Source organism: Primulina eburnea, chromosome 3, assembly GCF_022965805.1.
Source record: "Primulina eburnea isolate SZY01 chromosome 3, ASM2296580v1, whole genome shotgun sequence".
NCBI lineage: Eukaryota > Viridiplantae > Streptophyta > Magnoliopsida > Lamiales > Gesneriaceae > Primulina > Primulina eburnea.
In genome coordinates, this window is record NC_133103.1 from 14,018,310 (window position 1) to 14,030,638 (window position 12,329).

At 34.2% G+C, this 12,329-nt stretch overlaps 2 protein-coding genes across 4 annotated transcripts; one reads left to right on the forward strand and one right to left on the reverse strand.

Annotated features, from left to right (window-relative positions):
• Positions 1 to 750: 750 nt before the first annotated feature.
• Positions 751 to 4,644, forward strand: LOC140826690 (probable xyloglucan endotransglucosylase/hydrolase protein 30). The gene is made up of 4 exons (XM_073189195.1): positions 751 to 1,040; positions 1,153 to 1,253; positions 1,375 to 1,583; positions 4,038 to 4,644. The coding sequence occupies exons 1-4, from the start codon at positions 848 to 850 to the stop codon at positions 4,561 to 4,563; spliced, it is 1,029 nt and encodes a 342-aa protein (XP_073045296.1). The 5' UTR covers positions 751 to 847; the 3' UTR covers positions 4,564 to 4,644.
• Positions 4,645 to 5,553: 909 nt separating this feature from the next.
• On the reverse strand, positions 5,554 to 10,748 carry LOC140826691 (replication factor C subunit 3-like). 3 transcript variants are annotated; one of them, XM_073189198.1, is made up of 9 exons: positions 9,580 to 10,748; positions 9,457 to 9,489; positions 8,534 to 8,705; positions 8,271 to 8,449; positions 8,038 to 8,174; positions 7,791 to 7,886; positions 7,630 to 7,699; positions 7,452 to 7,529; positions 5,554 to 7,343 (listed from the first exon to the last, which is right to left on the reverse strand). In XM_073189198.1, exons 1-9 carry the CDS (start codon positions 10,594 to 10,596, stop codon positions 7,095 to 7,097), a joined length of 2,031 nt encoding a protein of 676 aa, XP_073045299.1. In that variant the 5' UTR covers positions 10,597 to 10,748; the 3' UTR covers positions 5,554 to 7,094. The 3 variants fall into 3 exon arrangements, with proteins under 3 accessions (XP_073045299.1, XP_073045298.1, XP_073045297.1); XM_073189197.1 differs by having other exon boundaries at positions 5,554 to 6,926; positions 7,232 to 7,343; positions 9,457 to 10,748; XM_073189196.1 differs by having other exon boundaries at positions 9,457 to 10,748.
• Between the last annotated feature and the right edge of the window lie 1,581 nt (positions 10,749 to 12,329).

A 12,329-nucleotide genomic window follows, 5' to 3' on the forward strand; every position in this document is an offset into this window, starting at 1 on the left:
ACTTTATTCATAATTATAGAATTCTGGTTCAAGAAAAATCCTCATTAGATTAAGAGAGTGTGTTTAATGAAGAATGAAATACATTTGAAGCAGTTCGAAGCATTCATTGTTCCGAGACAAAGAGGAAAAAGGTGATATCTATTCCCTTAGTTGGTCACTCGATCTAAGGGCTCGAACAAACTCCAACATAGTGACTCGGATAGTTTGATAAAACCATGTTATCAAATGTTTTAAAATTTCGTCAATAATTGTCTCTCCAGTACTGTGAGAGACGCTGGAGGTTTAAACCTTGGAGAAAACGAAAACTATCCTCTCCCGAGGTGATTATCGCGGGCCTATCCAGGATTAAGTTTAAAGAAATATTCAAGAATATCAAAACTTCTGTATTTTTTTTTTAAAATTATGTGGATACTTTTATTTTTTTTTTTTCTAATTTGTCCCTGGATGGACATGCTTCCCCCATCAAATGATATGGACATCGCAAGAAATTAAAATATTCCAATTAAATAAATAAGGCAAGTTGCTTTTTTTTGGGTTTTCGGTAGTCATCCACTTCCGACGTTATATCCGTTGCTAGAAAAAAAACAAGAACATGAAGATAACATAGAATCCAGGAATGAATAGTTGAACATGCCTTTCATATAATTGAATTTCCTTAAATACCCTCCATAGACCTTTTCTTTTGTCCACTAATTAAACAATTGATTATCATACCAGCTCATTCTTCTATATATATATATATATCTTACATATGTGCATATATATTTTTCTTTGTGAGAGTTGATCGATTAAAAACGAAAGTGTTATTTCTTAATTGAACTATACGATCAATATTGTTAGGAATTTAATGGGTAAAAGCAAATATTATTTTTATTGTTTCTTTGTTCTTGCTCGTTTTCTTCTCCATGTAGCTCATGCGGCAGCTTTCAACATATCCAATATTCCATTCTCCAAAGGATTCAGCCCTTTATTTGGTGATGCAAATGTTATCCCCTCCGCCGATGATCGATCCGTTCGACTTCAACTCAACCAGTACACAGGCATGTATAAATAATTATATTAGTTACTCACATGTGTAATTAAGTAATGGAGTCATGATCGGTTTTTTCGTAATGTTTTTTCCAATATTTGATTGATATATTCACTTTACAGGGTCAGGGTTCAAATCTTCAGATCTTTACAGTCATGGCTTCTTCAGTGCTAAAATCAAGTTGCCATCAGATTACACTGCAGGAATCGTCGTCGCGTTTTACGTACGTAACATGTGAAATTTAGCGTCAATTGTCCCCAAAATTTCCATTTCGTAGTTAGATGCGACATGATCAAGGTATTAATCTTAATCATCTAATATATGTTATGAATCTTATTTTGCAGACAACAAATGGTGATTTATTCCCGAAATCGCACGACGAATTGGATTTTGAATTCTTGGGAAATATAAGAGGGAAAACATGGAGATTTCAGACAAATATGTATGGGAATGGAAGTACAAGTCGGGGGAGAGAAGAAAGATACTACCTCTGGTTCGACCCTTCTCAAGATTTTCATCGTTACAGTATACTTTGGACCACCAAGAATATTATGTGAGTTCAATTTTTAAAATTTTGTACTTTTTCCACTTTATGCAATGAGAAAATTCAAATATATTATAAGAAGGATATAACCCCAAAATTTAGATGATTTTATACAAAAAATAAAAATAGATGATTTTCGAAAAATTAATTAATATAAAAGTATATATATGGGAACTTTTTAGATTCTGTCGATGCAGTCACCTTGAATTTGCAAGATTAACAATATATTAATCGATAAATAAAATAAAGGGCATACGACTCGGAAATGAATCCGATGTTGCTCAAGACACTACGGCGCAGGGTCTACATGATCCGACGATTCTACTATGCCTAACAGTGTGCTTGTGTTGTTGTGCACAAGGTAGAGGATCCATACTCAATCGACTCGATCATACAAGTTGCAGTTGAGACTCTAAAAATGAATATATTATTTTATATTTTTAATTTACAAATTATTGTTTATCTCTAGTTTTTTATGTCAATATTTACAATTTTTAAACTTCCAAAGGAATAATTAATTTGATTGGAAAATATTATTAGATTATAGTATTTTTCAAAATTTCATAGGAATAGGTAATTTGTCAATTCATGCCAGTATTTTACAATTTTTTTTATTAATATCAAGTCAAATAAATATCGAACTGTAATAAATTAAAGGCTGAGTAATTTTACCATGACAGTGATGACCTTAATTCATGCCAAATTGAATTGACTTTTAGGTTGAATACCCACCCTAGATAGATATGATTCTAGGGTTTGCCAAGATTTTAGAGAGTTGTTCACATCTAAATCACTCATGCGTGCCTAGAGTTGTAATCCCAGTCAGTAAGTTATGCTAGCGTAGCTAGTTAATTAAAATTGGTTAAATAAGCGGATGACATGTATTGATATAATCGATCTGGAATAATATTGAGTTACAATATATCGGTTTTTGAAATATTGAATATTGATTAATTAAATCGATTTTGATTTTCAAACAATGAGGAAGATGCTCAAAATAATCTTTCATAGAAACCAATTAAATATTTTGGTAAAACATCTGAAAGATATACAACTTGGATGTAAATGGTTTGGTTGCAATATTTGATATTTGAAATACACATAAAATAATTCAACAATGCATCTAAAATACAGTAGCAATAATAAGTAAATGCGATAAATAAATAGACACGGATTTATTATGGATGTTCAGATATTAATAACTCTCATGTCACCCCTTCTTCTCCTGGAGAATGATTCACTAGAAGACTTTGATTTAAACAACCCATCGTACAAATCCATTTCGACTTAGGACTTATCCATTGCCTAATTGAAACTCCTAACATACTCTCGATCGTAGGTCACAAACTCACAATCCACATAATGTTTAATTTCTCTTATGCCAAGACTACAAACACGATATTAATGTCTTTGTGCGAAGACTCACTCAACTTAATATATATGTGTGAGTGATTGTGTGTGATGATTTAATCTATTATAGTGTGTGTATCTCGCAAATGTATCATCACACTTGAGATTGCTTTCATTCTAACTAATTTTTTATATTAGACTATCCATACTTTGAATCATCTTCAAAACTTTTTATTTGATCTTCAAAATATTGTATATAGCCTCCAAGAGTGATATATGCGTTAGATATAAGAATATGACTGTTTGAAAAAAGTTTCAATGATGTTTTTGACATTTGAATTGTCATTATGCCTTGCTGGCCACTTTTCGCGAACCTAACTGATTTGAGGTCCATTGCCAGTTGGACTCGTCGTCTAGATTGAACCAAACTGATGAGGTATGCTGAATCAGCCTTATAGTTTCATCCTCTTTTACCAATATCTTAAACTTTGATTTGACTTGGACTTGGACTTGTGAAGATGATTTAGTAGATCATCGTCTTATCTTCGTAACAAATACTAAATCATTCCACTTGGATACCGAGCTTACTAGTGCGACTAAATACAACAACTGCTCATGCCCAACCGATCATTGCTGATCATCCAAATCAATGAGCCTTGGTGCAATTAGTTTGCCTAGATAACATCCGATTTAGCCAAACTGATATTAATTACGACTTTTCCCAAATTGAGTTTTTTGTTATCCGTGTTGACGGTTGATCGTTTGTATCACCGAGTTGTGAGTTATTATCGAAAAACTACAGCTCTCTAGATTTTCAGTTTGGCTTTATTCGATTTTTAACTTCCATCTTGAGTTAGCAACTGCACACTTGAATAAACATGTTAAAAACATAATAACATGTTTTATTATGATCTAAATCAAAATTGTTGAATTTCTAAATTCAACATATAGCCTATTTGAAATCAATGTCCCAAATTTAAAAGAAGTTTCAGGTTTGAGATCCAACTATAGCAAAACTCTTATCATATTTTGATCGCCAATTAATTCATTGATATGCTTTTCAATATTAAGAAACTTTCATATTTCCTACAATTTTTTTGTTCACTATTATAGATTCTACATTGATGATGTTCCCATCCGGGAGATAGAACGCAATGAGGCAATGGGAGCTGATTTCCCATCCAAGCCTATGTCTTTGTACGCTACCATTTGGGATGCTTCGGATTGGGCTACTTCCGGTGGAAAATATAGAGCAAATTACAAATATGCCCCTTTCGTGGCTGAATTCACCGATCTCGTCCTCCATGGATGCGCCACTAATTTGTTGCAGGAGGCGGTCGCCACCGAATGTACGGATACAGGTCATAACCGATTCGACGGGGCTGATTTTGCCAATATCACCCCAAAACAAAAGGTGGCAATGAGAAAATTTAGGGATAAATATATATATTATTCATATTGTTATGATACGATTAGATATCCTCTGCCACCACCGGAATGTGTCGTCGATCAGGTTGAAAAGAAGCGATTTAAGGACTCGGGGCGACTGAAGTTCGATGAGAAACACCACCACCGGAGGTTCAAGAACGGCGGCCAGGTTATGGGAGTTAGGAAACATGAAAATCAAGAGGACATGTGATAAAAAATATACATATACGCATACCATTGTCATATATAGTATAGGAATTTCTTTTTCTTTTTATTATTTTTTTTTCCGCGGTTTTCTTTCGGGTATATTGGAATATAATATATTTATTTTGATTGATATCAGAGTGAAAGAGAAAATTATTATATGATTGATGGCAAGAAATGTGTAATATAGAAGATACAAATTTGTGTGAGACGGTTTTACGGGTCTTATTTTGTGAGACGGATATCTTATTTGGGTCATCCATGAAAAAATATTAATTTTTATGCGTCTCACAGATAAAGATTCGTGAGACTGTCTCACAAGAGGCCTATTCAATGTGAAAAATATATTTGTGATCATAAAAAGATATTCAATTTTATTATTTATTTTATATGTAAAAACAAATAATCTTGATACACATATTGAATATATTCACATCGGCTACTAACAGTTCAACCGTGTAGATTTTCATGCTCTCATAATCACATTCAATTTTTAAAATAATCTCTAGTTTTGAAAATGGGAAGGCTATGTTTGTTTTGTTTTATGATCTCATTCTCATTTTTTGAAAAATGGAAATGATACATTTTTACCTCATTTCAAAATGCATGCATTTTTGTCACATTTTCCCTAGTAATTAATTAATAATTGTTTTAATATAATTTTTTATTCCAAACTTCTAGGTTATTTTAATTATTCCATCCCAATAATTTATAACTATCGATAATTTATATCTTGAACATCATTGTCACGATTTGATATATTTTAGTAAAAAAATAAATAAAAAGTCTTCAAAAAATACCGATTAGTTATCTTTTGAGACAGTCTCACGAATTTTTATCTGTGAGACAGGTCAATTTCTACCGATATTCATAATAAAACGTAATATTTTTTATGGATGACTCAAATAAAAGATTTGTATCATAAAATACGATCTCACGCAAGTTTTTGCTAAAAATACGGAACGTGTGTTTTGTTATCCCGGGAATACAATTTATACATTGAGATGGAATTTAAGCCCAGAGTAGATTGGGCCTACTATGGCCCATTCTGTACACAAACTTGTCCATTCCACATTCGTCGTCGTCGTCGCCGCCGCGTGTATCGTCGTGATGAGTGGCTGCAGCGGTGAAGCACTTTTTCTTGTCCTTCTCGGAGATTCCTACTTGTCATAAGCAGCGTATTAGGCTTTGGTATTTTGCATGGAGATCGCTTTCAACTAGAGATGAGACGCGAGATTGCATTTTAAGCTTGATTAGCTCTAAGAATTAGACATCTGGTGATTTGATTCCTGAGAAATTCGCTCTAAGAATTTTCTTTCTATTCCTTGATGCTTAGGTTGTTTAAGTCTGTTACTGAGTCATTAGCCTCATGAAAGGTTTAATTTGCTCAAACATGGAGGAGGATTATAGCCCCTAAATGCTATTCCATTCCATGCTCTGTTTTCTCAATGCAATTCTAGGTGTTCAAGGATTGCTTGAATTACCTCGTCTGGACGCCTAACAGACTGATACTTGGATCAGGGTCCTATGAACGATTAGTCTGATGGTGCGGTGAGATTGCCGCCTTAGATGTGGAATTTGGTTCTCCCTTTTGGCAGACAGTATGCTACAGTAAGATCTTTACGCCATGTCCCCGATGCCTTTTGATATTGTGAGTCCCTTATTTTTTTTTATGGGATTTCATGGATCTAAAGGCCAACATTTGTTCTTGTCATACAGGGAGAAACGATCCAAGAGTAGCGTAAACAAGGCTTCCTTTCTGCACAAGCATTAGGCATAGGGTTAAGTCTCTTGCACTAACTAATATGATCAGATTCCCCATGTTATCGATTCCATTGATTGTGCTCGACAGCCTTTTCCTTTTTAGATGCTAGAGTGCCTCTGCCCGCCTTCCTCGTAAAGTCTCACCTTTTGGGCTCTAAGAGGAAGGATATACATATCTTAAACTGTCACCAGTAGTTTACCAGTATTTGAAATATCATTCTACCTCGTTAAAAATTTGGTGATCAGATAGTGATGCCCTAAGCTTCAAGAGAGGCACCCTTGAGTTTACAATGCACGGCATGAGAAGGGTAAATCAGGCGAATGTAAAGATACATTCTTTTATTAATTGAAAAAGGAAAATAACGTGGATAAGTTTACAGTATGTTCACGCCTTCGATTGATACAGCTGATAAAATATAAACTTATATTTAAGTTTGGTGATTATTTTACGGCACTCAAAGTGTGTGCAACCAAGTTGTTTGAGGCCTTGAATAATACTGTACGGGCAATTACAAAACACTGAACAAATTCATCTGTGTGCCATCTGGTCGCCCTCCTTGTTTGTTACAACACCCTTGTACCAACTCATGATTCTTGCTATGAACTCTGAAGAAAGAGCATAGAGTTAACGTTGCACCACATTTACTCAGAACTAGATAGAGACTAAAGGTAGTGAATATAGTCAATTTTCCCATACACTGGATGCGGAACCATTGAGAAATTATAATTTTCCGACAACAAAAATTATCTAAAGAAATATGATGCATATAAGTTTTAGCCTTCAGAGTAAATCCAAGTTTGGCAATAACATATAGAATAACTTTCAACTTTTAACACATTATTGATTTGATTAATATTTATCGTACCTCCATCATCAAGTGTTGAACGCTTTTGATTAATGTTTATCATACCTTCGATCATCATGAAGTGTTGGACGTTATTTCTTGAAACATTCTGTCTCTTACCGTGTTCCTCGTGTTGACTTTGTGAAGAGGCCAGGTATATTATTCCGTCATAGTTTTTCTGAAAGTAGGAAATTGATTAGAGGTCGATGCTATGCTATCTTTTTCATCAGCAAACTAGTCTACAAGAATATGGAAAGAAAAAAAGCTGATTAATTGATGTTTATACTCTATGTTCATCAGATAGCTTGTCAAATTGTGGCTGTAACTGCTCAGGTATATTCCTCTTCAGTTCCTTTATTAGAGCCTGCATAAAGCATGATACAGCACTGGGAATTGTGCTTTGGAGGGATGGTAATTGGATGGAGGAGGGGGGGGGGGTGTCAAACAGTTTCGATCTCTCTTACTTCGCATATGCAGTCGGGTGCTACGTTATGCTCTATAAGATTTTGCAAGTCTCCACGGATATTGTAAAGCCTGTGGTGAGCCAATGGCTTCTTGCCATTAGATTTAGGTCCCTAAAAACAGAATCTGTAGTTTTCTGGTTGATGTATGATTTGATACTTACTGCTTTGGACTTTGCTCCTGTATCACGTTTGTTGCAAGATTGGCAATTTTATGTTCCCATCCGGTCTGGATATCTTGGTCTTCCTCCAAGTTAGAACTGCAGCAAAAAATAGCACATTTAAGATGTGGAGAATCCGGAATCCAAAGTAGTAACCAATTTCTATGTTGGGCTTGAGGGATGTCAAAAAGCTCTAAATTAGCCGCCATTATAGAATAAGTTATATATGAAGATTATGGCATTATATTACTTGAAGTGCCAAGTAGCTTCAAATGAGCGTATGGCTTGTCTTAGGTTATTCTTGGACATATTGGCAATTTTATTGGCCAACTGCTGTGGTAGCTCTATCCCTTCTTGTGTTGCTATGAACATCAAAACTTTGACAATCTGTCAAAAGATAATTGCAGTGGTGAAAGAAAAACTTTGAAGTTCATGTTTTTGGTGAGCACGTGAATTTGAGACTTGAAAGCATTAGGTTGCTACCTCTTCATTTGAAGGCTCAAGAAGTTGGACAACTGTGCAAAGTGGCTTTAAGGGCAGTAGCTTCGACATGTCTCTGCAGCAAAAGAATACTTTGTTACACCCTTTAAACTTCCCCAAGATCCACTTGATGTATATTAGGGCATCAGTAGACAGCTTGTCTGTCTCATATAGAATGATAGCTGCATGTACATTTTTATGGCATACTATGTTATTGGCTTGCACCTTTGAATTTGAATAATCATATTAAAAATGCTTGGAAATGCCTTTGCAGTTTTCCTGAGTGCATTGCAAGGTTTTATTGGACAGCATCTCGTTTTCCTCTTTGATAAGCTCCACAAGTATATGCTTCTCGTAGCCTTTTAATTCGGAGATATTGACTTCAATATGTTGGGTTGATACCATCCAGTTTACAAGGACACTACTTACTGCTTCTCCCTGTGTAATGGATAATATAAGGTCAATGTTGGAAAACAGGCCGTCTTTCTTGGGCATTTCATATTTTGGCGTCCAGGTAAAGGAACGCATAGGAGATTCTACCACTATCCAGTTCACCTTTAAATACCCATGTTTCAGCTTATACACTAACTCAGTAAATAACTTATCAGCTCTAGCTTCAATTTAATGGCTCGAAATCATGACCTGGTATTATTTTTAACGCTTGTATAAAAATATCAATAAATCTATTAGAACTCGGGGATTATTAGAAATATGTTTAAACATGGTTGAGCTCGGAGCAAATTCCTTAATTTAGAATTTGAATCAAACATTACTTGACTAGGCTTGGAAAACATGCAAGCTAACTTGAATCCATGCTAAAATTTTGAGGATGAGTCAGATGTGTTGTTCTCATGATTTCATAACTTGTGAGGTTTATCCTTTTAGTTATGAATCATTAGTGGAGCTACATCCATCTGAAAAATATGCAACTGGAACTGAATATTTGTTATGTGTCAGAGGTATTGATGAACGTCTCCCTGTTCTGACATTTTAAGCTTTCAGATGGGGTGCCGATTCAATTGAATGGGACCAATTTTTTTGTGATAATGATCATAGGTTGACTAAACAACAGTCAGTAAGACAAGTATTTTCTCAGTCTTCAAGATGTTTCATCATGTGCAAGTGCTACCAACTTTCGACCCTTAAGCTTTCACCATGTAAGAATTGCGTCATTGAATATGAAAATTACCTTCAGGTGAAATTCCTTGGATTCTTCTCTTGCCTGTGGATGATAAAGACAACGAGGTTCAAGTTTTTTCATCGTGAAATTCAATTGTTTTATCTTATCAAATGGATGACAGTTTTGTCGTACCTGTACTTTGTCTGGCCCAAAGGCCTCTCTGAGCAAAGCCCAAATCATGGTTCTTTTTCCCACCCCTGGGCTTCCTTCAAATATGAAATGACCACATTCATCTGCTTTATTATGCCAATTTCTAACTCTACTCTGTAGCCGAAGTGCTGTTGTCCGGTTACATATAAAATCTGGCAGCAATATAGGCCTATACTTATCTGCCCACACATATTTCCTTTCATTCTCCGTCATTTTTGTGGTCTCCTTGTTCTTATATGTAACTCCTACAGCTGCTGGATGTCTCGGCAGTAGAGAGGGTGATGATTCAAATGCTGATCGTACAGGTGGTGATGTTCCGGTACATGAGAGCGGTATTGACAGCAGAGAGGGTTGTGCTTGTGCCGTTGGTTGTGTTATCTGTGGTAGAGGACAATGCACATCTTCTTGTGGCGATCCTTCAGATTCTTTCTCCCTCAATGGCTTCTCCTTGGTTGACAAGTTGGCAGTTTCCACGCCCAAAACGGAAGGAAAAGCAACTTTTTTCCTCTCATGTTCTAAACCAGTTTTTGTAGATTTGTTCATGATCTGGTTATAAGTTCTAAGGGGGGCAAAGGGTGCTCGGTCCTCCACATTTTCGGGGGCTGCCGCTATCTCATTGGAGTTCTTTTCATGTTTCTTCAAAGAAAACCAATTAAAACCCCATTCCTGCACCTTCACAGCAAAAGATGACCTGTAACCAGAACCAGCGGAACTTGTTGCGTGAATTTCCCTTCCAGGACTCGACCCTGATAGTCGTTCTCGATTGATTACGAGCGAAAAGTCCGTCAAGCCCTTGTAGTAAGGGCTGCTGGTAGAAATTCTTGCTTCTTCAAGTGCATTTCTTATAGGTTTCTTTGTCCCCGAAGTTAACAGTGACCCGCCAGCCAAGGAAGATGATACGAAGGACTTTCCAGGAGGAGGAACATAGGAGTGGGAGGGAGAACTTTGAGTGTTGATATCAGGTGCTGATTTGGGACGTGGCATCAAGGGGCTTGGCATCGAAAGACCTGAGATTGACAAGGTTCTTTCTGTTTTAACTACTTAATTTGACAAGACAATTATTGTTTCATGGTTCGACTCATGCGGAATATAGGACACGAAAATGATCTGTTTTTGTTACATTAAATCGTTGTTACCGAGGGGGAAATTAACGTGATTTTCTATGAATTGCCTTGCACAACTTTACCTAAAGCTTGGCATTCTGTTGGACCAAGATTACTTCCACTAATAACATCAGGCCTAATTAATTAAGAACATGATACATAAAAATTATATTAAAGTTAAGATAATAATGTTAGAATAAATAATTTAATATGATAAAAAAAGGAATAAAAAAAATGATAGTTAAAATATAATATTGGACTTGATTGATAAATAATAGTTTGTTTGATTTGATTGATAAATTTGAGATAAGATGATAAATTATTTTTTTTAATAATTAAAATAATATTATAATTTAAATTCACTTATTTGATTGATGCAAGATAAATAATTAATGATTTGAGTGATTTAAAATAAATAATTAGTAGATATATAAATAATATGACAATAAAAAAGAGATATGATAGATAAATTATCAATTAATTAATAATATGCTACTTGAAACGGTGCCAAAGAATATAAAAGGTGTGAAGTGTAAAATAATTAGAGGTCCAATAAAATACTAAACGATTTTAATATTCTTTTGGTACGATGAACACAACGATGCCAACAAATAAATAAACTTATGGAATTAAGCGAGCAATTTTATTTTTATATTGTAATACATATTAACCACATTTCATAATGTGTTGTACAATGCCATTATTTTTCCCATATATAAAACGTATACTTAACATAATAAAAAAAACATTATATAAGACTTAAATATTAGAATTTGAAAATGTTGAAAGGTAAAGAAGCAATCTTTGCTAGAGTAAATTTTGTTTCTTTCTTCAACATTGTTCAATTATACTTGTTTTGTTTCGTTTATATTTAACTTATTTTATTTCTTCTCGACAAATTGTTTTCCGGGTTCCAATAATATTTATTCCATTTATGTTTCAAAGTTCCGCCTGTATTTAATTTGTTCCACGTAGGTTTATGTATTTTTGCTTGGTTATCCTTCGGTTAGAAGCAGGGCCTTTCTTATATGGAGGCAAATAGGGATGACAATGGGTAGGGTATGGGTCAGATTTCATACATCCATCTTCATACCCATTTATTAAATTCATCCTCATACCCATCTCCATACCCATCGGATATTGAATTTCATCTCTATCCCTCATATCCATCGGATTATCGGGTACTCATACCCTACCCAAATATCCTATTATCATATACAATTGATTTTTTTCAAATTTAAATTGTTTAAATGAAGTTACGAATATTTAAAAAATTATTTAAATGAATAATAAGAAAAATTATTAATGATAAAAATTTGTAAAATAAACTTTATAGAAAAATAACAAAATATTAAATAGTTTATATTAGTTGAACAAAAGTACGCAATTCAACAAAAATAAAGTATTTTTCAATTTTTAAAGTCAAACATGGAATAAACTTATCAATGGAGAAGATGAGAAATTGAATGAAAAATAAAAGAGCGGCAAAACCTTGAAACGTAAAAGTGAAAGTGAAAAGGAAGAGAAAAGAAAAATTATCGATTTACTTGGATTTGAGAAGATGAATCATTAATATAAATAAATATAATTACTATATACTATATATATATATATATATATATATATATA

Excerpts from the sequence above, each read along its gene's own strand:
- LOC140826690 (XM_073189195.1), top strand. The coding sequence starts at position 848 with ATGGGTAAAAGCAAATATTATTTTTATTGTTTCTTTGTTCTTGCTCGT. Across the intron at positions 1,041-1,152 it reads TCAACTCAACCAGTACACAG|GGTCAGGGTTCAAATCTTCA; the intron begins GCATGTATAAAT and ends TTCACTTTACAG. Across the intron at positions 1,254-1,374 it reads GAATCGTCGTCGCGTTTTAC|ACAACAAATGGTGATTTATT; the intron begins GTACGTAACATG and ends CTTATTTTGCAG.
- LOC140826691 (XM_073189196.1), bottom strand. The coding sequence starts at position 10,596 with ATGCCAAGCCCCTTGATGCCACGTCCCAAATCAGCACCTGATATCAAC. Across the intron at positions 7,887-8,037 it reads GAAGCTACTTGGCACTTCAA|TTCTAACTTGGAGGAAGACC; the intron begins GTAATATAATGC and ends TTTTTGCTGCAG. Across the intron at positions 7,344-7,451 it reads AGCTATCTGATGAACATAGA|AAAAACTATGACGGAATAAT; the intron begins GTATAAACATCA and ends TCCTACTTTCAG.